General features: G+C 42.4%; 1 protein-coding gene across 5 annotated transcripts in view; it reads left to right on the top strand.

Moving 5' to 3' along the window:
• The window catches only part of LOC110537682 (ubiquitin carboxyl-terminal hydrolase 2), a 48,944-nt gene extending 34,221 nt beyond the window's left edge, over positions 1–14,723 (top strand). For 4 of the 5 annotated variants that reach the window (XM_021623908.2, XM_021623909.2, XM_036937647.1 and 1 more), the window contains 11 exons: positions 8,045–8,095; positions 8,214–8,337; positions 8,921–9,032; positions 9,275–9,385; positions 11,724–11,788; positions 11,894–11,997; positions 12,136–12,216; positions 12,349–12,427; positions 12,846–12,953; positions 13,314–13,434; positions 13,640–14,723. In XM_021623908.2, the coding sequence (XP_021479583.2) occupies positions 8,045–8,095; positions 8,214–8,337; positions 8,921–9,032; positions 9,275–9,385; positions 11,724–11,788; positions 11,894–11,997; positions 12,136–12,216; positions 12,349–12,427; positions 12,846–12,953; positions 13,314–13,434; positions 13,640–13,730 (1,047 nt within the window). In that variant the 3' untranslated portion in view covers positions 13,731–14,723. Of the gene's footprint in view, positions 1–1,640; positions 2,351–8,044; positions 8,096–8,213; positions 8,338–8,920; positions 9,033–9,274; positions 9,386–11,723; positions 11,789–11,893; positions 11,998–12,135; positions 12,217–12,348; positions 12,428–12,845; positions 12,954–13,313; positions 13,435–13,639 lie in introns of those variants that run through there. The other variant, XM_021623910.2, reaches the window with a different exon arrangement.
• Positions 14,724–27,435: the final 12,712 nt, after the last annotated feature.

Here is a 27,435-nt window from a genome sequence, read left to right as displayed (position 1 = left end):
TGCAGCCCTATGTGAAAGTGTGGAAATTATCTAAAATGAGTGCAGGAAATTGAGAAATGTTATGAAAATGCAGGAAATTATTTTGGGTTGAATTAAAGTATAAAACAATCAGAATGGAGAAAGACCCATTTGAAATCACTTAGAATGTATGTGTTGCCACCCTAGGGTCATGCATTACTCATAAAGCAAATGTAGGAGTTTTATTATTCAAAAACATAAAATACTGTCAAACAATTTTTAAATACCATGTTATGATATTTTGTCCATTTCCCCCAGTGTGCATTATGCATGGTTCTGGTCATTTTTTTATTTATTTTTTTACAAAAAGGGCATTTTAATAGACAGACTTGAATACCAGATCAGTGATTATTTCAAAAAAGACAGATTAATCTTTGTTTTATAAAATAAATAAATCATTAGTGGGTCTTATGGTTGTGGAAGGCACATATTTAGCCTAGGTATAATTTCACAATCCCTGAATGTATTATATTATTGCTGACTATTTGCAATGCAGTGTGTTTTACCTTTAATTGTACAAAAAGCTTATTTAGAGAACACTTAAATCGAGATATATATCGTGAATTGCACATAACTGAAAAAATCTAGATATGATTTTTAGACCATAACTCCCAACTTTACGTGAGTGGAATAAGAGGAATGTACTGATTCTCAGGGAACGGGTCAGTTCCACGCTGCTTACGTAATGATTCGGCGAAAAGCGACACTTTGCCTTCGTAAGATTATGGAGCTGTGTTTGTGGTTGTTGGGTTTCCTGTTTATGTATTACTTTTTCTTAACACCCCCTCTAGCTGGTATTATTCTGCGTACAGATTGAATATGACTGTAGAGTGATGATGGGCCAATTAGGAGTTGGGTCGAGTTCATTGGACCCCAAATGGCAGAAAACGGGGAAGGGAATACCTGGACTGGAAAGCTAATTTTCGTTCACGGTTGCAAAACCCTTTTCGACTGTGTGCCCTAATGAGCACAACCCTGGTATGCCAAATATCTGCTTGCATAAAAAAAAGAAGCTCTGTTCCAGGGAAAGGTTTGATTGGGTAATATGTTACATTGCTCTTACTGTACCCCAGGGTCGTATTCATTACTGTACACCGTAGCAACACGTTCTATAACGGAAAACGAAAACAACGTTTCTTATTGGTCAGATCCCTCCATGTTTCGCGCTGTTTGATCCTTAGTGAATGCGACTCAGTTTTGTCATTCATTCACAATATTCTAGAGAAACGCATGGCAATGCTTGAGCTAGGACCAACTGTTGCTTTAGTTTGCTAAATTTGCAAGCAACAAACGTTGGACGTTATTGACTTTTGATTGACATAATGCCATAAGCATGACATAATGCTTGTCATACCATGTTATAGGTTTTACTTATGACATTACACTGATATTATGCATTATATTGTCAAGCTAAATTCGCATGTCAAGGTGGAAGAAGCCAATGCTGTAAGGCAAAGTATAAAAATATATGGATGGATAAATTGATCTATATAGAGAGACCGCCAGACGTAAAATGTACGCATGACAGTAAGTAGCTTTGGATAAAAGCGTTAGCTAAATTGCATATATTATTATAGACGGACGGATATATCATGCATTTCCACCACCCTCCTCTCAGTCCTCATCCTCCTCTGTGAATGGGGAGAACGTCTCGTCCTCTGCCGTTTGACGTCTCGACAAGCATGAGATACTTCGTGACGTCTATTGAGTCCGAGGGGGCGTGTGCTGTGTAGTAAAACGAAAGGGCACTGCACACCGACTCTAGTTTATTCAACCCACACTGAGAGAGGTGGAACCTTATACAATCGAATCGGCCTCAATCTGCAGGCAGTGATATTCCAGATTGAGTTTGGGGTCTAATGTTATTCTGGTAGGCAAAGTGCCGTTTGGGGCCTATATGTTACTGTTTATTTATAAATAAAGGCTAGTATATAGGCTTGACTACCTGATCTATCGGGTTGTCTCACTTCTGACGGACTGCAAATCGCGACAATTGATCATCAACGCCTGTTTTATTTGATCATTAAAGTGTTTCGAAGGATTTTCCTTACCAAGTGCAACCACGTTACACAGGGACCAGCTACTGTTGCACCCGCGGTAGACAACTTTTCAGCATCGCCACCTCTAATTGATTGTATCGTCTGCTGTATAGACCGTAGCCTACACCGCCATCATGCCTAGTATGCGACATTCGTACACCGTCACCGTGTCCGAGGAGCCGCCGGTCACCGCATTCCCCTTCCTAAAGACGGACCTGCGCAGGAAGAGTCCTCCAATGTCGCGCTCAATGTTGGTGTCCACATTTGTGGGTCTTCTTATTAATCAAGCCAAGGTGAGTGCGCCTATTCCGTATGCAAGCAAAGGCATGTTCAGGTAGCCGGTGCCCAAATTGTGACTGAGCGAATATATTGTCAGACGATTTTTGATATGAGACTTATGGGCCTATTTCATATTTACATTTATCATCGGATAGATTTGTTTTAGTTACAGGCGACATTTCCATCAACAACATAAACCTCAGGAAAGGATCATGTTGGCAGCTATAGTCTACGTACTTACATAACAATGTCACTTTACCCTGTCAGCAACAGATTAAATGTGTTATGAAATTGCTTTTAGAGCTTGAGCCCTTTAAACTACACTTTCCACGTTGGAACTTGGAATCTTGACGGGTCCGTGGCTTAGTTATTGATTTGCCAAAGCAAAAGTGAAGCAAGGCTAACTTAAATTCGGCACCTGTAGGTCGAATAGGCAAGCCTACATCCTCTCCAAAAAAAGTGACATGTTATTTCGACACCCGTGATAATATAAAATAATAGAATTACACTTTTGTGTGGTGGACTGTTGTCATCCTACACAGGCCAATATAGCCTCAAGGTTGTTGCGTTGTATGTGGATCCAAATATGGTATGACAGCATTCAATGGCAATCGTTTCAATCCAATAGGAATAGTTTCGCATTATGTTCAAGTCATCAGGCATCTGAAAACAGTGCTCGAAACAGCTGCCTGCCTGTCAATTTACTGTAACCTCATGCAGTTTATTTGGTTACATAATCTGCAGTTTAGCAGTTCTTACAGAGCTCGGAGCATCCTGTACACAAGCGTTTCTCAACCAGGACCCCCTGGGTTACTCTGGGAAGTAACAGCAAAATGTTGGGAACCACTGCTCTAAGCTGAGTAGGAGTTTGTGCACCGCTGGCCGTAATGCACATAATATAGGCCTGCTTTCTTCCGTTCCAGCTGTTCTTTTTTGGCCCTGAATGTAGGCTACACTGTACAGTACAGAGAATTAGTGACTGGGACAAATTTGTGCCTTACCCTTCTGAAGCTCCAATGCAACATGCACTATAGTCTACTGAAAGGAGAAGAATTAGGCCTAAAGAAAAAAGATCATCTGATGTGGCACAGACTACGTTAACACTACACAGTACTTTAGTCATTCTTGAAATAATGTATTTTTTTAAATATATGGATAATGGCCTAAAGACCTGTATAACATACAACATAGACAGGGGCTGTATGTATCAAGCATCTGAGTACGATTTTGATTTAGGATTAGTTTTGCTTTTAAGATCATACAGAATATGATTACATGGACATGGGGGAACTGATCGTAGATCAGCACTCCTACTCCGAGACCCTTTATGAATACCGGCTCATTAATCCTTACATGAATAACCCTGAGGAAATGACAGGATGACCCCTAGTGGACAAACCAAAGACTCACAGTGCCCGATAGCACCCTGTCTATCATTCCTTCTATCAGTCAAGTTCTCAACACAAAACCTCGCAATGAAACACCAAACAAACCACCATTCATAATCATTGCCATCAGTGACTGCGGCTTAGCCCTTCAAAGTCAAACGTACCGCAGTATACACTTGACCAAGAACACTGTCTTACCTCACCGTGTTCCCTGGTTGATAGAGGAAGGTTGTGGGTGAAGCACTTGTGGGTGAAGATAACCTGATTTTGCCTATTGTTACATAACCTCAACACACGTTAGGGTATCGAGAACACTGTTAACACCATTTGGCCTGTGTCACACTAACAATTAGGGGCGTGCCGTTGTTTTACGACGTTGAACGAACACCAATAGATAAGGAATGTCAGCCTGTGTCTCCAAGAACGTCTCGTCTTATCTCATGTACTGTACAGTAAGCTGTGGGTGACTGGGTGCATGGGTCGGTCCTCGGAATGGGCTGAGGGCCTAAAGATATGGATGTCCTTTACGGGGACATCTAGAGAGCAGAATGTTCCTCAGTCAGCACCGTCACAGTGACAACCATCGCATAACCGTAATGCAACATTATTGCTGCTTTGACAACATTATCAATGGTTCTAATACGTTATCAATTATTTATCCACCACAGTTTTTAGTCTTATTGGTATGGGCAGTACAGTCCGCCTACGGTGGTGTGGCTGCTGGGTGGTGCACCATATGCCAACTTTATGTGGGTATGAGTGTGTGTATGAGAAAGCTATGAAGCGGGTTTTGTGTGTGTGTGTGCGCGTGCGTGTGTGCGCCCAGTCACAAGTTGTTTGGCTGTGACTAGTCCTGCAAAGCAAGGTTGGAGAACACAGCGTTCTCACCACTCTTACACTTTCAACCTGTGCCAACCAATGGAATATCTGCCTCCTCAGAACAGATGGGCCGTTAGCCAATCAGGGCCCTTTATTGTTGGACCCCCATGTTCTGAGTGAGCCACATGCCAATAGAGCCCATTCTCTACAGGCCTCTCCTCAGTAATCACAGTAACAGTGTCCCTGGCTCTGGGTGTGAGAAACTGACCTGTGCATGCGGCTCAAGCCATATGGTCCATCTCAGCGCTAACGATGAGGAGTGGGCCCAGACAAGCTCTCTGAAGGGCCATGTAAAGCAGCACTGTCTGTACTCAGTACTCGCACTCCAGCTCAATGAATTTGGCCTTTCATCAGTGCCTGTACTGCTCTACTAGTGGAAAGTGAACTCTGAGAAAGAAGTATGAGGAATTTGGTACCTGTATGGGTGTGAGAAGTAACATTGTGGTGCTACATACTGTACAGTATGTGGAGTGGTTTTGTGGTGGGACAGGAGAAAGTCACTGACTCACATGCATCTGACTGCTGTTTCTACTTCATTCACAGTGTGTGTGTGTCTATGGCGTGTGTGTGTGTGCGTGCATGTTCTTTTTAAGCCTGTGTGTGCCTGACTGTTTGTGTTTATACTGCACCCACATGCACGTGTGATGCCACCTCAGTCCTGTCAGCTGTGGTGTCAGGCGGGTGCTGCCTCCCGTAGGTGTTTCATTCGTCAGCAGATGTAGCGATGCACTTTCACCAAACCCTCCACTTCAATCTGGACTAGACTAGCTAGAACACTAGAGGAATATTTAATATTAATATGTAACTTCCAAGAATTTCCAATTCCCGGAAATGTCCCTCTATTACAGCAATGTGTATTACGGGGACACTGTATACAGTGGGTTACATGTAGCAGTTAGCTCAGAAAAGCAAAATTATCCATTAAACCTGCTTAACCCAGAACTGGTGTAACCCAGTATTCAGGGAAGATTACGTTAACACATTATGGCTGATGGTGGGGGGTATGTAGCTTTCTACGACTGATATGTGGTTGTCTCACCTAGCTATCTTAAGATGAATGCATTAACTGTAAGTTGCTCGGATAAGAGCATCAGCTAAATTATTAAAATGTTATGTTTCTGTATAGCACTTTGTGACCTGCTGATGTAAAAAGGGATTCATGAATACATTTGATTGATTAATGTAATGTACAATTATATTACAAGTCTATAGTTTATAGAGTAAAGCAACTATATGATTATGGCTTAACCCAGTATTCAAGGAAGACCTGGTCTGTCTAGTGGGTTCCCGTAAGGTTAGACTTTGTGCACGGGGGCATTGTTGTGCTGAAACAGGAAAGGCCTTTCTCCAAACTTTTGCTACAAAGCTGGAAGCACAGAATAATCTAGAATGTCATAGCTTTAAGATTTCCCTTCACTGGAACTAAGGGGCCTAGCTCAAACCATGATAAACAGCTCCAGACCATTATTCCTCTTCCACCAAACTTTACAGTTGGCACTATGCATTTGGCCAGATAACGTTCTCCTGACATTTGCCAAACCCAGATTCATCTGTCGGACTGCCAGCAGGTGAAGCGTGATTCATTACTCCAGAGAACGCGTTTCCACTGCTCCAGAGTCCAATGGCCGCGAGCTTCACACCACTCCAGCTGACGCTTGGCATTGCGCATGCGCTTGTGTGCGTCTGGTCGACCATGGAAACCCATTTCATGAAGCTCCCAACGAATAGTTCTTGTGCTGACATTGCTTTCAGAGGCAGCTTTGAACTCGGTAGTGAGTGTTGCAACCGAGGACAGACGATTTTTACGCGCTACATGCTTCAGCACTCGGCGGTGTGGCATGTAAAAATAGTCTGTCTTCCTACCACTTTGCGGCTGAGCCGTTGTTGCTCTTAGACGTTTCTACTTCACAAACAACACTTAGTTGACCGGGGCAGCTTTAGCAGGGCAGAAATTTGACGAACTGACTTGTTGGAAAGGTGGCATCCATGACAGTGCCACGTTGAAAGTCACGGAGCTCTTCAATACGGGCCGTTCTACAGCCAATGTAGTCTATGGAGATCGCATGGCTGTGTGCTGAAATAGCCAAATCCACTAATTTGAATGGGTGTCCACATACTTTAGACCATGTAGTGTATGTGTGGTGACCGTATTGACACTGACATTGACACAAGCTAAGTCTATAATCTATACAGTGTAGAATTTACGCTTATGCTTAACCCAGTATTCATATGAATGGGTTGAATAGGGACAGTTAATTGCTGAATTACCTAATCATGTGTACAGTGGATCTCTCCGTACAGTAAATGTTAAATAATTGAGATCCATTCCAACACAACCAACATAGCAATTGTAGGGCTACTCACTCTCTTACCCATGTGTAGCACAAGTCCCCGTGAATTCTATCACGTGGGTTGCTATAAAGTTATCACCTCAAGGGCGGCAGGTAGCCTAGTGGTTAGAGCGTTGGGCCAGTAACCAAAAGGTTGCTTTTGAATCCCTGAGCTGACAAGGTCAAAATCTGCCATTCTGACCCTGAACAAGGCAGTTAACCCACTGTTCCTAGGCCATCATTGTAAATAAGAATTTGTTCTTAACTGACTTGCCTAGTTAAATAAAATAAATACAAATAAAATAGGAGCCTGTTGGTGGCGGTGTTACTTTGTGGAATGGCGACGATTAGCAGTGGCAGATTCCTCCAGTGATACTATGTGCTCCGTGTGACAGGGTGACAACCCGTGAGTCTCTCGCACACATGCGGAATGCGGTATACGCCGCCAGACGCTGTCATATGTTCAGTATGCCGACTATTCTCATCCCAGCTCTATGTGCTTACACCGTAGTGTTACTGTAGTAATACCATACCCTTCAGACAACGTTCACCACTCCAGTGAACATCCAACATGTCAGTGTACACTACTGTCATCAAAGGCCATATAGTTCACGCACTGTGTATAATTAAGCAATAAGGCCCGAGGGGGTGTGGTGTATATGGCCAATATACCATGACTAAGGGCTGTTCTTACGCACAGCGCAAAGTGGAGTGCCTTGATACAGCCCTTAGACGTGGTATATTGGCAAAATACCACAAACCCCAGAGGTCCCTTATTGCTATTATAAACTGGTTACCAACGTAATTAGAGCAGTAAAAATAAATGTTTTGTCAGCCAATCACCATTCAGGGCTCGAACTACCCAGTTTCTAATGTCCGTGTTTTCACAACAGAGTCAAATACTCCGCGGGGGTAAATAGTAATACCACCACTTTCTTTCAGTACTCACTCACTTCAGTACTCAGGGTTATATTCCCTGACTCACAAGAGCAGGCTTAAACTGGTGACCTCGTGTTTGGTCCCATGTTCTTGTATGTACCATAGTGTGACTGAGTGAAGAAAGATTTCTGCTGTGCTCTAACCCGCGTCTCTCTTTTCTTTGCCTCCAAAGAACTCCAAGAGTCCTCAAGGCCTGGTGGGACTGAGAAACCTCGGCAACACCGTGAGTAAACCATTACTTCAATCACAAACACGAGTCTGTTTTTACACTTTGTTTATGTCTGGTCTGGTTGGTAGTGGATCTGATGTCGTCTCTCCTCTCTCTCTCTGTCCTGGTGTAGTGTTTCATGAACTCAATCCTGCAGTGTCTGAGCAACACTCCTGACCTGAGGGACTACTGTCTGAGGAACACGCACCGCACCGACCTCAACAACAACTGCAGGGCCAAGGCCGCTCTCATGGAGGGTAAGGCACACTACTGATCCAACAAGGAGCACTTTACTTAAGCCTGAGTGTAAAGTGCATTGTTAGAATAACATTGGGATGTTACCAGCTGTCAAATTCTGAGAAGGTTGGAAGTGGGCCAGTGTGGACTATTTGGTAATAAAACATATTAATAATCTGTTATTTCCCTTAGGACAACATTGTGTAAAGAAGCACTAACTATGATTATGCAGCATAATTATCATCCTAAGAATATTTCCAGAACCACCTGGGGACACTATAATACTGACCTCTAATGTGTAACATAACCTCTATGCTTAATACTTGGACAGATTGTGTCGTAAATTCATTTGAAATTTATAGGAGCTATTCTGCGCAAGCACACACACACACACACACACACGGTTTGGAAATTATTAACATTTGATCAGTAGCTAACGTCTGTCTTCTACCTGATTGTTATTCTTCACATGGCTCCTCTCCCCTGCAATGTGACCTCTGCTTCACAGTACAAGGGCTCTAAAAGTGGTCTCATTTTCTTTCCCCTGTCTCTCTCTCGCTCTGTCTCCCCGTCTCTCTCTCTCTCTCACACACACACACACAGAGTTTGCCAAACTCACTCAGACCCTATGGACGTCAGTCAGCAGCGAGGCCATCAGTCCCTCAGACTTCAAGACCCAGATCCAGAGATACGCGCCCAAATTTGTGGGATACAAGTAGGTTAATTCAGAAAAGGGCTGTGGTCTGTTCTAGTAATTATATTTCTATGGTCATACGTGTGCCGCGAGAACGCAAGTTCATAAATTAGTGTTAGCTGTTAAAAACGGCATCTCGCTTTCTCTCCCTTTCCCAGTAAGGCATTAATGTCTGTTAATATCTTTCATTTTAATGTCTTATTTTGTGGTTGAAAAAAAAGAACGCTTTTGAAATGAAATGTCTCTCTCTCTCTCTCCTCTAGTCAGCAGGACGCTCAGGAGTTCCTGCGTTTCCTATTGGACGGCCTCCACAACGAGGTCAACAGGGTCACAGTGCGGCCTAGGCTCCCGGTCGAGGACATTGACCACCTCTCGTAAGTTTCACCTCCTGTAGCACCAACCCAGGGACATGTTCAGTAGTTTTAACCATTTTGGTTAAAATCAGCGTTTCTTAGTGGACAAGCCTGGTAGTCCCTTACCTTTTCAATCCGTTTTCTTCTGTTTGGTGCCTACCCACTGGGCCCAGACATTAATTCAACGTCTATTCCAAGTTGGTTCTACGGCATTTCATGGAAACAATGTTGATTCAAACAGTGTGTGCCCAGTAGATAATGAACCTGACCTGTTCTCCTCGGATTAGACATGCCTAGACATGCCTCATGACATTCAGGCAGTTAACTGCCTTTGTAATGAGTCATGTTTTATTGGTTAAAGATATTCTCTGGTACTTTTGAATAGTTTTTAGCCAGTAGTTCTGAAAGTAGTGCACAAGCCAAAAGTATGTCCCTGAAAATTGTACACTACTTCACAAATGTGTGGATATGTGCACCACGCCATTGCTCTCTCCTCTACTGTGTGCATCTTGCTAGCTCTCACTCAAATGGCGAGAGGATGTAACTAGAATTGCTAGGGGGCTGGCCCACGTGGGGGTAAATGGCATAGGACAGCCTCCAGAAAACAGTTGCTTTCAAACTAGGTACTTCGTGGCTGATTGAAGTAAGTCAGTAATTCTGTAAACAGATTATGCATGCATGAACTACACATTGCCACATACAGCCCAAAGCTGCGGGTTTCAAAAATACTTACTAGTCAGCAAAGTACCAGAGCATGTCTTTAAGTGCTTTTTTTTTACCAAGACTGGGTGCCCCAGTTTAAACCAACCTGGTATCTGTATTAAAGAGGAGTGTGTCTGTTGGAGAGGACAACTTGTTTGATTGTAAACTCACTTGGGATCTGTGTTAGAGGACCCAACTAGCACATTTGATTCCTTGGAAGTTGTGGGAATGTACGTGTTTGGTTTCCCATTGGTGCTGTGAACGAAACATATGGCTTCCTGACAGGGGAATCTTTTTTTTTTTTTTTTTTTAAGTGAACATTTTATCTGTTCTGGGAACATCCATTTTTAGGTTTCAGCAAGGTTCTGATAATGTTTTACTATGATTCCCTGAAAGTGTCCCTGGAAGGTTTTATTAACGTTCTGAGAATGGAAATTATAGGTTATTTGAAGGTAATTAAATAACATTCTGAGAACATGTTTCAATAAGACTTAATAACACTGCTAGCTTAATTAAGGTTAACGGTTTTGAGCTCCAAGCACTGATAGGACACATGGAAATGAATTTGCTTAGGCATTAACCTATGATTTTCTGTTCTCTATCCATGGAATTAGTCCACTACGCCACCAGGATGCCATGTTTTTTTACGCATACAATGCTGTTCATTGTAGTGAATTCAAACGGACCCTATTTCAAAGGAAACACAAAGTCATTAATATCACCTCAATACACTTAACAAGAAGAGGATCGTTTTTTTTGACAGAACAGAATGTATATGTTTTTCAATAACATTATGAAAATGCTTTTTTTGTGGTTTATGGAATGTTTTCTTAATGTTCTGAGAACATTACTGTAAATAGAAGCATTCAGAAAACGTTCTGCTGAAGTACTGAAATCCCCACAGAAGAACGTTGTTTCTTAAATCATTTTAAATATAACCATGAGTAAACCTGCAGAAAAAGTTATGCCGAGGTACTGAAATTCCTACGGAAGAACATTTGTTTCTTATCGATTTGAGAACATTACTTTAAATAGAACCATTAAGAAACATGCTGAAGTACTGAAATTCCCACAGAAGAACATTCCCACTGGGCACAGACGTCAATTTCCATGTCATTTCAATGAAATGACATGGAAACAACATTGATTCAACCAGTGTGTGCGTCTTAATGTCTCTGAACTATTTCAGAACATTCACAATGTCAAACCAGTTGGAGAACGTTCTTAGAACATTACAAAAATGTAAATGAAATGTAGCCATGTTTGAACTTATGGGAAACGTTCTGTTAAAGTAATGAAATACCATGAAAATACTGGGGGGGGGGTTTCAAGTTCCCTTAATGTTCTGAGGATCTTCCAAAAGCCAAGCAACTATCCTGCACCATTCCCAGAAAGTTGTGGAATGGTTGTATGCAAAATAACCATAGGACAACCACACTTTCACCAAGCTCTAAGAAACATATGGTTCTCAGACCGTTATGCGCTAGTATGTTCTAGAGGACAGGTTGTTTGACCGTAAACTGACCTGGGATCTGTATTAGAGAGGAATGTGTCTGTTCTACAGGACAGCTTGTTTAACGTAAACTGACCCAGGATCTATGTTAGAGTGAGTGTTTGACTGTAAACTCACCTGGATCTGTGTTTGTCTCCTCCACAGTGACAATGAGAAAGGGAAGAAAATGTGGAACAAATACCTAGAGAGAGAGGACAGCAAAGTGGTCGGTGAGTGACTGAGAAAAAGTGTGTATTACGTGTGTGTGTGTGTGTGTTTGTGTAATGTCCTATGTGTATAATCGTGTGTGTGTGTGTGTCTGTTTCTCTGTGTAGATCTGTTTGTTGGCCAGCTGAAGAGCTCTCTGACCTGCACTGAGTGTGGTTACTGCTCCACAGTGTTCGATCCATTCTGGGACTTGTCACTACCCATCGCTAAGGTCAGTGTACACACACGTACACACTCAGACATGCAAGCAGGCATAGACGCACGCACGCACGCACGCACACACACACACACACACACACACAAAGAAACAGTGAAAGCTGTGTCTGACTGAGGGTGTTTGTGTCCGCAGAAAGGTTCAGGGGAGGTGAGTCTGACAGACTGCATGCGATTCTTCACCAAAGAAGATGTACTGGATGGAGATGAAAAACCGGTAAGGGTCTACTGCGCTTGGTGTGGGTGGGTGTGTGTGTGTGTGAGTGAGTGTGTGAGTGAGTGTGTGAGTGAGTGTGTGAGACTGTGAGTTTCTACATGTAATGACCAACCCCCTCTTCCTCTCCTCTAGACATGCTGCAGGTGTAAAGCCAGAAGGAAATGCACAAAGAAGTTCACCATCCAGAAGTTCCCCCAGATCCTTGTGCTTCGTATCCTTTCTACTACATCATATTGGCCTCCCCAACATTGGTTCCCCCAACAATTAAATTACTCTCAATCTTGTAGTAGTGAAGTTGTACTACTATAGGATGTAGAAGAGTAGCAATAACACAGTATAACCAGAGCTAGAATTAATTGTTTCTAATGAACTCATTCTAGGAACTTTGCAGGCAAAATCATTGTAATGTTATGTTTCAAACAGTGTAATGAATGTCTATGGTTCTGGGGTTAACCCGGTAGCCGGCTGAGCTACGGAAGCCAGGTATAGCTCAACGCTACTTCAATATCTATATATGCTGCTATGCTATCAATAGCTGTCTATTCTACCATGCTGTCCATAGCTACTGTATCTATGCTACTATGCTCGAGCTGTACATGTGCTTGTCCTTGACGGAGCCTGTCTCCCAGACCTCAAGCGCTTCTCAGAGAACCGCATCCGAACCAGTAAACTCTCTACCTATGTCAACTTCCCCCTCAAAGAGCTGGACATGAGGGAATTTGCCTCCGAGAACAGCAGTAAGTAGTACCCACACACGCAACAAGATCTGTAAATAGGCTAGCACTCTGTCTCCAGCTACTTTAATATTTTTAGAATTGCTTTTAGTGCCATTTCTTGATTATTGAGTGGTCTAATATAAGCACTGGCTCGACTGACTAGATCAACTGGCTTCATTGAACTCAGGGCACATACAGTACACACACCCACACAGTTCAACTGACTTGCTTTATAGTCTATAGATTTGCCATCCTCTTTGTAAATCAGGCTTAAAACAGGCATTGTCTTTCAATAATGATAGGGTGTCTGTTGAAACTGAATGAAGGCCTCTGATGTCAATGACATAACACGTGTGTGTGTGTGTGTGTGTGTGTGTGTAGTGAATGCAGTGTATAATCTCTATGCGGTGTCCAACCACTCTGGGAACACACTGGGTGGCCACTACACAGCCTACTGCAGGAACCCAGCCCTGGGGGAGTGGTACAGCTACAATGACTCCAGGTATGTAAATGACGCCATGATGCCCCCTCCACCCTATATAACCCCTTAACAATATCATACTACCACTAAGGTGTACATTTTACTACTCAGAGTCAATGGCTCTGTTTTCAATGGCTCTGTTTTGTGTCTATCTATATTTCTATATCTCTGTGTCTATAACAATGCTCTAATTAACACACACTTGTTCTCTGCGTCCTCCCTACAGGGTGAGCCCCATGTCATCCAGCCAGGTCCGCAGCAGTGATGCCTACGTGCTCTTCTACGAGCTGGCCTCCTCCTCTCATTCACGCCTGTGAAGCTACATGTCATGGACATATAGGCTACGTAAAGCCTGGTCATACGGCTAATATATGGACTACATAGATCTACACAGCGCCTGGATCCTATGCAACGAGCCTAAAAAGCCTGTGCCTGGTCTGATAGTTGACTTTTGAGCCTTGCTCTGTATATATGTATACAGTAGCCCTTGGCACCATGGATTCAGCTACAACACATAGGCTGCACTGCCAGGATACAGATATTGAGTTGAGGTTCAACCATAGCGGTTCTCCCGGGGACGTTGGGAAGAGTGGGTGTGTGCGTGCGCAGTCGCCATGCCGACGGTGAATTTTTATTTTATTTTTTTATGCACTACAACGAGGTCTCTAAGACCCCAAGCCGGAGTTTCGTCATTCACTTCAAGGTCACCACTGAGACATAAAAGACTATCACTTGACCTTCCGTTCTGTAAATTATTCTATTTAAACAAACGTCACCATATTTGTGACTTTAGAGATGGATGACTGTCTAGCACCATCTGGGGTAGAACGAGGTCAGTGTTTGTACGTACAGTTGTAAAAGGCTTAAACATAACTAGGAATGACTTCAAACAGCATTTGACCTGGGTTCCTATACTATTTGAAACTCTTTCAAATACTTTGAGGTATTGCTTAAGCCTGCCTGGGGTGCCAGGTTTGCAGGGTTTGCAGAGCACGTTTGTGACTTTTCATTTGTTCCATTGCAACAGGAGAGCTTAATAAAGCACAGCTAAAGTATTTGTAATGATTTTAAATAGTATTTGAACCCAGGGTCATATTTATTAGTGTAAATAATAAAGATGGGTTTTTTGCTACAAAAACTAGTTTGTTATTGGACAAATTCAGCTAATCCCTAACCCATTTGGTCTGTATTCGTCCGTTTGGTGTCTACGACCCTGATCTGTTCAAAACAAGGACTCAAAATGGTGTAATTGTCTATCTAATATTCACACACCTGTACAGTAAATGGCTTTGATTAAAAGAGTAATCTTCTCCACCTGTGCCAACTATGAACTCCTAAAGGAACAGTTCAGAGAAATTACATGTTTAGATATTTATTCCCTTATCTTGAAAGCAGTTTATTGACATACCGTGACTACAATCCACACTTTGTTCAACTAGTCTATGCTAACAAATGCTAATATTGTTAGCATTTTTTAAACAGAAACCAATGTAGGTTAATCTTCTCCATAAAGCATGTTTTACATTTCATGTCCAAATGATCTATATAAATGGATTTTGTTGCCCAGTTAACCATGACTTTAAACAATTCAGAGTATTAAGGGCCCATTCCTTAATGCAGAAAACAACACAACGGCAGCCCGTCACTTGGTTTGCTAGAGCTAAGCTAAGAGATGGGGTTGGGGGGGGGGGGTTACCACTTTCCATTATGGAGATGTGGATGTCTAATCAGATTGCATTTTTCAGCTAAATTAATGGCAATAATTAATTTGGATGTCTTGTGCACCTGCCCCCCTAAATGTCTAAATGCCCAAGGCCTGTATTGATAAAATGTCTCGCAGTAGGATTGCTGATCAAGGACTAGGTCCCACCCGTCCATACAATCTTATTCATTGTGATATTATAAAGCAAAAAACTGATCCTAGACCAGAACTCCTACTTTGAGACTATTTGAATACGGGCCATGATACAGTCCTAATCCACTAGGGGGTGGTCTCCCCACTAACATACTCCCATGGGAGATTGTGTGTGAGTCCAAGTCTAAATCTTCTCAGTAGCAGCAGCTTGGCCCAAACACAGTGGATAGTAGTTGTTTTGCGTGGGGCTAATTTGGAGGTAACCTGCCTGCTGCCTTTCTTCGTGCTCTCTTTCTACCGCTCTGTCTCTCTCTCTCTCTCTCCCTCTGAACTCTCTCCCTCAGCCTGCCTCTACATCTAGGTCAGTCACCCCATTTCTCTCCTCAGTGACCTCTGGCTGGAGACTAATCCTTATATCACTGATCTTGTTAATGTGGGTATTAAAGAGAGAGAGAGGGTGTGTGTGGGTGCATGTACAGTGGGGCAAAATAAGTATTTAGTCAGCCAAGTTCTCCCACTTAAAGATGAGAGAGGCCTGTAATTTTCATCATAGGTACACTTCAACTATGACAGACAAAATGAGAAAACAATTCCTGAAAATCCCATTGTAGGATTTTTTTATGAATTTATTTGCAAATTATGGTGGAAAATAAGTATTTGGTCAATAACAAAAGTTTCTCAATACTTTGTTATATACCCTTTGTCGGCAATGACAGAGGTCAAACGTTTTCTGTAAGTCTTTACAAGGTTTTCACACACTGTTGCTGGCCCATTCCTCCATGCAGATCTCCTATAGAGCAGTGATGTTTTGGGGCTGTTGCTGGGCAACACAGACTTTCAACTCCCTCCAAAGATTTTCTATGGGGGTGAGATTTGGAGACTGGCTAGGCTACTCCAGGACCTTGAAATGCTTCTTACGAAGCCACTCCTTCGTTGCCCAGGCGGTGTGTTTGGGATCATTGTCATACTGAAAGACCCAGCCACGTTTCGTCTTCAATGCCCTTGCTGATGGAAGGAGGTTTTCACTCAAAATCTCACAATACATGGCCCCATTCATTCTTTCCTTTACACGGATCAGGCGTCCTGGTCCCTTTGCAGAAAAACAGCCCCAAAGCATGATGTTTCCACCCCTATGCTTCACAGTAGGTATGGTGTTCTTTGGATGCAACTCAGCATTCTTTGTCCTCCAAACACGACGAGTTGAGTTTTTACCAAAAAGTTATATTTTGGTTTCATCTTACCATATGACATTCTCCCAATCTTCTTCTGGATCATCCAAATGCTCTCTAGCAAACTTCAGACGGGCCTGGACATGTACTGGCTTAAGCAGGGGTACACGTCTGGCACTGCAGGATTTGAGTCCCTGACGGTGTAGTGTGTTACTGATGGTAGGCTTTGTTACTTTGGTCCCAGCTCTCTGCAGGTCATTCACTAGGTCCCCCCGTGTGGTTCTGGGATTTTTGCTCACCGTTCTTGTGATCATTTTGACCCCACGGGGTGAGATCTTGCGTGGAGCCCCAGATCGAGGGAGATTATCAGTGGTCTTGTATGTCTTCCATTTCCTAATAATTGCTCCCACAGTGGATTTCTTCAAACCAAGCTGCTTACCTATTGCAGATTCAGTCTTCCCAGCCTGGTGCAGGTCTACAATTTTGTTTCTGGTGTCCTTTGACAGCTCTTTGGTCTTGGCCATAGTGGAGTGTGACTGTTTAAGGTTGTGGACAGGTGTATTTTATACTGATAACAAGTTCAAAAAGGTGCCATTAATACAGGCAATGAGTGGAGGACAGAGGAGCCTCTTAAAGAAGTTACAGGTCTGTGAGAGCCAGAAATCTTGCTTGTTTGTAGGTGACCAAATACTTATTTTCCACCATCATTTGCAAATAAATTCATTAAAAATCCTACAATGTGATTTTCTGGATTTTTTTTTCTCATTTTGTCTGTCATAGTTGAAGTGTACCAATGATGAAAATTACAGGCCTCTCTCATCTTTAAGTGGGAGAACTTGCACAATTGGTGGCTGACTAAATACTTTTTTGCCCCACTATACATGTGCGTGTGTGCATATTCAAGCTTGTGTAAGTGGGTATTTATTTAGGAGGATAGGTCACCATTGAGACCAGGGTCTTATCTGCAAGGGAGCTATGTGAAAAGGAAATATACAATAAATAATATCAATACAGTAAATACAACAAAATAAATCAAAAACACAACTCACATACAGTATTACCTCCCTTATAATCTAAACTGTCCAATGGAGACCAGCGAGCCTAGGTGTCAAGGTGTCCTGAAGGCTATCCCATGAGCTGGGGGCATAAAAACTAAAAGCATTTTTCCCCAGGTCAGTGGAGACCGACGGGATCTCCAGAACCAGCCAGTCTAGAGAGTGGGTCTGAAAACATCTGGATCTCCAGTTAATACATGAGCTGAGGTAGTGGGGGAGTTCCTGCAGAACCTCTTTACAAAAAGTAACCAATGCTGGGCCCTTCTGGTACTCAGACTCCCAGCCAACATAACTATACAAAATGCGGTGATGTGCACGAAAATCGTCCTCCGTGATAAAACGCAGTGCTGAATGATAGACTGAATCTAAAGGTTTTAAAGCGGAGGCTGCCGCATGCATGTAGATTATCACCATAATCAAGTACTGGGAGAAGCATGGCTTGAACAGATCTTCCTTCTACTTTCCAAAGTGAGGCAGGATTTATTTATCTCGGTGCTCCCTCTCCAGTGCTTCCTCTCCCTTGTCCCACCCTCTGTCTCTTCAGCTTCCACTCATCTTCCTTTTCTCAAGGCTGGTGAGTGCAGCTTAGATGCTTTAGTTGAACAGGGTGCTGTGTTGAATTAACACACCAGAGTCTAAATCTAAGTCTAAATTAGCATAGGACAAAAATCACCATCATGTTTAGAAAGCAGCTGTTCAGAGCCGGATTCATTTTTTTATGGGCTGCTCGCTTAGTGGCAGAGTGGACGAGAAAGAGGCAAAGAGAGAGGGATGTTGTTCCTTTCTCGCTTCCTCAATCTGGGCATTAGATGCCATGTGACATATAGGGCTCCACATTTGATCTCACAAGGAGCCCCCTCACACTGATATAGGCCTTAAAGGACACGCGCACACACACACACACACACACGTACAGTTGAAGTCAGGAGTTTACGTACGCCAAATACATATAAACTCAGTTTTTCACAATTCCTGATATTTAATCCTAAATATTCCCTGTCTCAGTTAGGATCACCACAAAATGGTAAGAATTTGAAATGTCAGAATAATAGGCAAGTGATTTATTTCAGCTTTTATTTCTTTCATCACATTCCCAGTGGGTCAGAAGTTTACATACACTGAATTAGTATTTGGTAGCATTGCCTTTAAATTGTTTAACTTGGGTCAACCATTTCGGGTAGCCTTCCACAAGCTTCCCACAATAAATTGGGGGAATTTTGGCCCATTCCTCCTTACAGAGCTGGTGTAACCGAGTCAGGTTTGTAGGCCTCCTTGCTCACACACGCCTTTTCAGTTCTGCCCACAAATTTTCTATGGGATTGAGGTCAGGGCTTTGTGATGGCCACTCCAATACCTTGACTTTGTTGTCCTTAAGCCACAACTTTGGAAGTATGCTTGTGGTCATTGTCCATTTGGAAGACCCATTTGCGACCAAGCTTTAACTTCCTGACTGATGTCTTGAGATGTTGCTTCAATATATCCACATAATTTTCCTGCCTCATTATGCCATCTATTTTGTAAAGTGCACCAATCCCTCCTGCCTCAAAGCACCCCCACAACATGATGCTGCCACCTCCGTGCTTCAAGGTTGGGAAGTGTTCTTCTGTCTTGCAAGCCTCCCCCTTTTTCCTCCAAACATAACAATGGTCATTATGGCCAAACAGTTCTATTTTTGTTTCATCAGACGAGAGGACATTTCTCCAAAAAGTACGATATTTGTCTCCATGTGCAGTTGCAAACCATAGTCTGGCTTTTTTATGACGGTTTTGGAGCAGTGGCTTCTTCCTTGCTGAGCGGCCTTTCAGGTTATGTTGGTATAGGACTCGTTTTACTGTGGATATAGATACTTTTGTACCTGTTTCCTCCAGCATCTTCACAAGGTCCTTAGCTGTTGTTCTGGGATTGTTTTGCACTTTTCACACCAAAGTACGTTCATCTCCTTCCTGAGGGGTATGACGCTGCGTGGTCCCATGGTGTTTATACTTGCGTACTATTGTTTGTACAGATGAACGTGGTACCTTCAGGTGTTTGGAAATTGCTCCCAAGGATGAACCAGACTTGTGGAGGTCTACAATTTTTTTTCTTAGGTCTTGGCTGATTTCTTTTGATTTTCCCATGATGTCAAGCAAAGAAGCACTGAGTTTGAAGGTAGGCCTTGAAATAGATCCACAGGTACACCTCCAATTGACTCAAATGATGTCAATTAGCCTATCAGAAGCTTCTAAAGCCAATTGTTGGAAAAGGTACTTGTCATGCATACTTGTGTCTGTATACACTCAGTTGCTAATATTCGCTTTACACTATGTCAGTACAAGTAGTGTGTCGTCTGCCCTACATGCACAAACAGCATTAGGATATCTTAATTCATCTTGGAAATATAGACCTGTAAACACAGAGATACAACCGGCAGAAATATCAACTATGAATATTTATGATGAATGTAAGCTTTACTTTTTGTTAGCTGATTAATAGACACCTTTTTCAAGTCAAATGTGCTCTCATACAGTGCTGTATGGTGCTGCCTGACAGAAATACATACAGTTTTAATGTTGTGGCTATTGTTATCAGCTCTAAATAAACACTTTCTAAACTGCAAAATAATGCCTGGCTTGAAGGAGAGTGGGCCACAAAATCTTATGTAATCAAACATTGCAAGCTCTGAAATTGCTAAAATGTGGAATACAAGTAGTCAATTGTCTGCACTATATACACAAATAAAAAGCATTAGGATATCTTAATTCATTTTGGAAATATAGACCTTTAAACACAGAGATACAATAGGCGGAAATATCAACAATGAATATTTATTTAATAATCTTTAGTTTTTGGTAGCTGATTTATAGACCAGTTATAACTTGCGTTATAACGTGTGCCTCCTTTATTATTAAGAAGTAAGCTTTGATTCATTGCTAGTCCAATACGACTGCTTCAATCCAACACGACCTTCCGCTGGCTCACTGCATTTGTGATTCGTATTGGGATGTTCCAGTGCACAGTCCACCATCCCGGCTGTCATCCTGGCTGTCTGCCCTGGAGTTTCTGTATACAGTGCCTTCAGAAAGTATTCACACCCCTTTAGTTTTTCCACATTTTGTTGTGTTACAGCCTGAATTTAAAATAGATTCAATTGAGATTGTGTCACTGGGTTACATTTCCATTTGACATTTTAGTAATTTAACAGACTCTCGTACTCAGAGCGACTTACAGTTAGTGCATTGCAGAGGAGGCTGGTGGGGGGAGCTATAGGAGGATGGGCTCGTTGTAATGGCTGGAATGGTATTAATGGAAACAATGTGTTTGGCTCCGCTTCATTGTAATGGCTCGAGTGGAATCAATGATCCCGTCCTCCTATAGCTCATCCCACCAGCCTCCTCTGGTGCATTCATCTTAAAATTGCAAGGTACGACAGTCATAGTAAGTATATTTTTCTTCAATGAAGTAGCTAAGTCAGAGCTACAGTAGTAAGGGCAGAAAGAGGCAAGTGCCAGTGTTAGTTCACAATACCCCATAATGTCACAGTGAAATTATGTTTTTAGAAATGTATTAAAAATGAAAAGCTGAAATGTCTTCAGTCAATAAGTATTCAACCCCTATGTTATGGCAAGCTTATATAAGTTCAGGAGTACAAATGTGCTTAAGACACAGAAGTTGCATGAACTTACTCTGTGTGCAATAACAGTGTTTAACATGATTTTTGAATGATTACCTCCTCTCTGTACCCCCACACATGCAATTATCTGTAAGGTCCCTCAGTCGAGCAGTGAATTTCAAACACAGATTCAACCACTAAGATCAGGGAAGTTTTCCAATGCGTCACGAAGGGCACCTATTGGTAGATGGATAAAAATAAATATAAAAAAAACACATTGAATATCCCTTTTGTGCATGATGAAGTTATTAATTACACTTTGGATGGTGTATCAATACACCCAGTCACCCCAAAGATAGAGGCGTCCTTCCTAACTCAGTTACCGTAAAGGAAGGAAACTGCTTATTTCACCATGAGGCCAATTGTGGCTTTAAAACAGTTCGAGTTTAATGGCTGTGATGGGAGAACACTGAGAATGGATCAACAATATTGTAGTTACTTCACAATACTAACCTAACTGACAGAGTGAAAATTAAGCCTGTACAGAATAAAAATATTCAAAAAAAATGCATCCTGTTTGCAACAAGTAACTGCAAGAAATGTGGCAAAGCAATTAACTTTTTGTCCTGAATACCAAGTGTTATGTTTGGGGCGAATCCAATACAACACATTATTGAGTACCACTCAACATATTTTAGTGCTGGCTGCATCATGTTATGGGTATGCTTGTAATCATTACGGACTGGGAAGTTGTTAAGGATAAAAAATAAACTAAATTGCGCTAAGCACAGGCAAAATCCTAGAGGAAAACTGGGTTCAGTCTGCTTTCCAACAGACACTGGGAGATAAATTCACCAAGAGAATAACCTAAAACACTAGGCCAAATCTATAATGGAGTTGCTTACCAAGAAGACAGTGAATGTTCCTGAGTGGCCAAGTTTTAGTTTTGACTTAAATCTGCTTGAGAATCTATGGCAAGATCTGAAAAGGGTTGTCCAGCAATGATCAAGAACCAATTTGACAGATTAAAGATTTTTTTAAAGAATAATGGGCAAATGTTACACAATCCAGGTGTGGAAAGCTCTTAGACTTACCCAGAAAGACTCACAGCTGTAATTGCTGCCAAAGGTGATTCTAACATGTATTGAGTCAGGGTTTGAATACTTATCTAATCAATTTTTCTTCCACTTTGACATGAGTATTTTGTGTGGATCGTTGACAAATGACAATTAAATCCATTGAATCCCACTTTGTAACAACAGAATGTGGAAAAATACCATAGTGTTCTTGGGCACAGGGACTAAGGTAACCTGACTAAATGACTACCGACCCGTAGAACTCACGTCTTTAGCCATGAAGTGCTTTGAAAGGCTGGTCATGGCTCACAACACCATTATCCAAGAAACGCTAGACCCACTCAATTTGCATACCGCCCTAACAGATCCACAAATGATGCAATCTCTATTGCACTCCACACTGCCCTTATTCTCTCCCTCAACGTGATCAAGATAAAAGGAGATGACTGTGGACTACAGGAAAAGGAGGACTGAGCATGCCCCCATTCTCATCGATAGGGCTGTAGTGGAGCAGGTTGAGAGTTTCATGTTCCTTGGTGTCCACATCACCAACAAACTAACAATGGTCCAAGCATACCAAGTCAGTCGTGAAGAGGGCACGACAAAACCTATTCCCCCTCAGGAAACTGAAGAGATTTGGCATGGGTCATCAGATCCTCAAAAGGTTCTACATCACTGCCTGGTATGGCAACTGCTCTGCCTCCGAAAGCAAAGCAATACAGAGGGTAGAGCGTACGGCCCAGTACATCACTAGGGCCAAGCTTCCTGCCATCCAGGACCTCTATATCAGGCGGTGTCAGAGAAAGACCCTAAAAATTGTCAAAGACTTCAGCCACTCTAGTCATAGACTGTTCTCTCTGCTACCGCACGGCAAGCGGTACCGGAGCTCCAAGTCTAGGTCCAAGAGGCTTCTAAACTGCTTCTACCCCCAAGCTATAAGACTGAACATCTAATCAAATGGCTACCCAGACTATTTGCATTGCCCCCCCCCCCCGGTATAAAGCCTTGCTATTGTTATTTTACTGCTGCTCTAACTATTTGTTACTTTTATTTCTTATGCTTAATTTTTTTTAAATGTTTTAACTGCATTGTTGGTTAAAGGCTTGTAAGTAAACATTTCACTGGTCATGCAACCAATAAATCACCCAAACATGACTGGGGTGACAATTGTGCTAACTCATGCAACTGCAAGGATGTATGTGAGGGCAATTCAAGTCTTTTGGAGAGGCATGTAGGACAACAATAACAACCCAAATATAGGCTGGTCAGTGAAGAGCACAGGAAATGTATGAGAGAAATTACATGACCTTGCACTTGAGATGGCGCACACAGGTGTTCATGGGAGTGTCTCTGTTTATTGCGCATCAGCCAATGGCGGTAACCCTGACAAAATAGACAATATTCTGGAGTGCAATTCCCTTTCTTTTCTGAATCTAGGAAATGTTTTCTGCTCTGCCTATTACTGACATGAGGCATACAATAGCCCTACCCTCTATCACCATAGAGGTTTTTGGGGATGATGAACACTTGAGTGGTCATGATTATGATTCAGTGTTGGGACAACTTGGGGCTTTTTGCAAACATGACTGTGTATACATGAGGACTTTTACATGTTGATTAATACTGTAGGTATTGTCTCGTCTGCTTAACACATCAAAAGACTTATGGTATGTAGTCTAGGATATTATTTTTGTGGAAACAGGCCCTTTTACCATTGAGCTGTGGAATAGTAGAATATATGCCATACACACACTGTAAAGAAATCATTTAGCTTAAATATTTTTGGGCCAAGATGTGACCTGTGACCCATAGCATTTTGTATCTTTCACTTTTCTCCTCAATAAATATTCCAGATTTGGAAACATTAATGCTCAGTGGATTGTATGACTTCATTGTAATTTGTAGGTGCCTTATTTGGATGAAATAAGTAACAAAGTATCCTACTATAAACTTTACACAACTTTCAAAGTAGAAAAGGTATGGGCTTACCCCCCCCATTTTGGCCCAAAAATTGTGAAATAGCATTTGTTACTGCTCTTGCATGGTGTACACATCACAGCCCATACAACACATTCCTATATCAAGTTTCAGACAGCAACAACAGGAAGAATGTTAACAGTACATAACATTGTAAGTAAAAGTAATTACACGAGTAAATGGTAAGAAACGGTACATGAAATATTTTCAGTTAAAAGAATTACAAATGAATTCAAACAATGTAGCGTAACCAATGACAATGTAGACTCACCTTTTGTGAGTCTACATTGTCATTGGTTACAGTACTGTCTTATTTCCTATCTTACATTACTTCTCTAACTGACAATTTGTTATTTTCACGGTGTATTTTCAGTTTGTGGTTGCTGATCCACAGCACTAGGTCCTCATAGTCCAATTTGTGCAACAGGTTTATTTGCAAGTTCTGGAAGCTTGGGTAGAACCTGCCAGCGGTCAAAGCAAACACCTTCTGAATAAGAAGCACACTTTCTATATGGTTGATGTTTATTTCACCTTTATTTATTTAACCAGGTAGGCAAGTTGAGAACAAGTTCTCATTTACAATTGTGACCTGGCCATGATAAAGCAAAGCAGTTCGACAGATACAACGACACAGAGTTACACATGGAGTAAAACAAACATACAGTCAATAATACAGTATAAACAAGTCTATATACGATGTGAGCAAATGAGGTGAGAAAGGAGGTAAAGGCAAAAAAAGGCCATGGTGGCAAAGTAAATACAATATAGCAAGTAAAACACTGGAATGGTAGATTTGCAATGGAAGAATGTGCAAAGTAGAAATACAAATAATGGGGTGCAAAGGAGCAAAATAAATAAATTAAATACAGTAGGGAAAGAGGTAGTTGTTTGGGCTAAATTATAGGTGGGCTATGTACAGGTGCAGTAATCTGTGAGCTGCTCTGACAGTTGGTGCTTAAAGCTAGTGAGGGAGATAAGTGTTTCCAGTTTCAGAGATTTTTGTAGTTCGTTCCAGTCATTGGCAGCAGAGAACTGTAAGGAGAGGCGGCCAAAGAAAGAATTGGTTTTGGGGTTGACTAGAGAGATATACCTGCTGAAGCGTGTGCTACAGGTGGGAGATGCTATGGTGACCAGCGAGCTGAGATAAGGGGGGACTTTACCTAGCAGGGTCTTGTAGATGACATGGAGCCAGTGGGTTTGGCGACGAGTATGAAGCGAGGGCCAGCCAACGAGAGCGTACAGGTCGCAATGGTGGGTAGAATATGGGGCTTTGGTGACAAAACGGATTTTACTCTGATAGACTGCATCCAATTTGTAAATGACATCGCCAAAGTCGAGGATTGGTAGGATGGTCAGTTTTACAAGGGTCTGTTTGGCAGCATGAGTGAAGGATGCTTTGTTGCGAAATAGGAAGCCAATTCTAGATTTAACTTTGGATTGGAGATGTTTGATATGGGTCTGGAAGGAGAGTTTACAGTCTAACCAAACACCTAAGTATTTGTAGTTGTCCACGTATTCTAAGTCAGAGCCGTCCAGAGTAGTGATGTTGGACAGGCGGGTAGGTGCAGGTAGCGATCGGTTGAAGAGCATGCATTTAGTTTTACTTGTATTTAAGAGCAATTGGAGGCCACGGAAGGAGAGTTGTATGGCATTGAAGCTTGCCTGGAGGGTTGTTAACATAGTGTCCAAAGAAGGGCCAGAAGTATACAGAATGGTGTCGTCTGCGTAGAGGTGGATCAGAGACTCACCAGCAGCAAGAGCGACCTCATTGATGTATACAGAGAAGAGAATCGGTCCAAGAATTGAACCCTGTGGCACTCCCATAGAGACTGCCAGAGGTCCGGACAGCCGACCCTCCGATTTGACACACTGAACTCTATCAGAGAAGTAGTTGGTGAACCAGGCGAGGCAATCATTTGAGAAACCAAGGCTGTTGAGTCTGCCGATGAGGATGTGGTGATTGACAGAGTCGAAAGCCTTCGCCAGATCAATGAATACGGCTGCACAGTAATGTTTCTTATCGATGGCGGTTAAGATATCGTTTAGGACCTTGAGCGTGGCTGAGGTGCACCCATGACCAGCTCTGAAACCAGATTGCATAGCAGAGAAGGTATGGTGAGATTCGAAATGGTCGGTAATCTGTTTGTTGACTTGGCTTTCGAAGACCTTAGAAAGGCATGGTAGGATAGATATAGGTCTGTAGAAGTTTGGGTCAAGAGTGTCCCCCCCCTTTGAAGAGGGGGATGACCGCAGCTGCTTTCCAATCTTTGGGAATCTCAGACGACACGAAAGAGAGGTTGAACAGGCTAGTAATAGGGGGGTGGCAACAATTTCGGAAGATAATTTTAGAAAGAAAGGGTCCAGATAGGGGTCCAGATTTTGCAGCTCTTTCAGAACATCAGCTGAACGGATTTGGGAGAAGGAGAAATGGGGAAGGCTTGGGCGAGTTGCTGTGGGGGGTGCAGTGCTGTTGACCGGGGTAGGAGTAGCCAGGTGGAAAGCATGGCCAGCCGTAGAAAAATGCTTATTGAAATTCTCAATTATGGTGGATTTATCAGTGGTGACAGTGTTTCCTATCTTCAGTGCAGTGGGCAGCTGGGAGGAGGTGTTCTTATTCTCCATGGACTTTACAGTGTCCCAGAACTTTTTTGAGTTAGTGTTGCAGGAAGCAAATTTCTGCTTGAAAAAGCTAGCCTTGGCTTTTCTAACTGCCTGTGTATAATGGTTTCTAGCTTCCCTGAACAGCTGCATATCACGGGGGCTGTTCGATGCTAATGCAGAACGCCATATGATGTTTTTGTGTTGGTTAAGGGCAGTCAGGTCTGGGGAGAACCAAGGGCTATATCTGTTCCTGGTTCTACATTTCTTGAATGGGGCATGTTTATTTAAGATGGTTAGGAAGGAATTTAAAAAAAAAATATCCAGGCATCCTCTACTGACGGGAGGAGATCAATATCCTTCCAGGATACCCCGGCCAGGTCGATTAGAAAGGCCTGCTCGCTGAAGTGTTTCAGGGAGCGTTTTACAGTGATGAGTGGAGGTCGACCGCTGACCCATTACGGATGCAGGCAATGAGGCAGTGATCGCTGAGATCTTGGTTGAAGACAGCAGAGGTGTATTTAGAGGGCAAGTTGGTTAGGATGATATCTATGAGGGTGCCCGTGTTTAAGGCTTTGGGGAGGTACCTGGTAGGTTAATTGATAATTTGTGTGAGATTGAGGGCATCAAGTTTAGATTGTAGGATGGCTGGGGTGTTAAGCATGTTCCAGTTTAGGTCGCCTAGCAGCACGAGCTCTGAAGA

This window comes from Oncorhynchus mykiss, chromosome 12 (assembly GCF_013265735.2).
Source record: "Oncorhynchus mykiss isolate Arlee chromosome 12, USDA_OmykA_1.1, whole genome shotgun sequence".
In the NCBI taxonomy this organism is placed as follows: Eukaryota; Metazoa; Chordata; class Actinopteri; order Salmoniformes; family Salmonidae; genus Oncorhynchus; species Oncorhynchus mykiss.
Note: the sequence above shows the minus strand (reverse complement) of the source record. Positions and strands in the feature narration are given on the sequence as shown.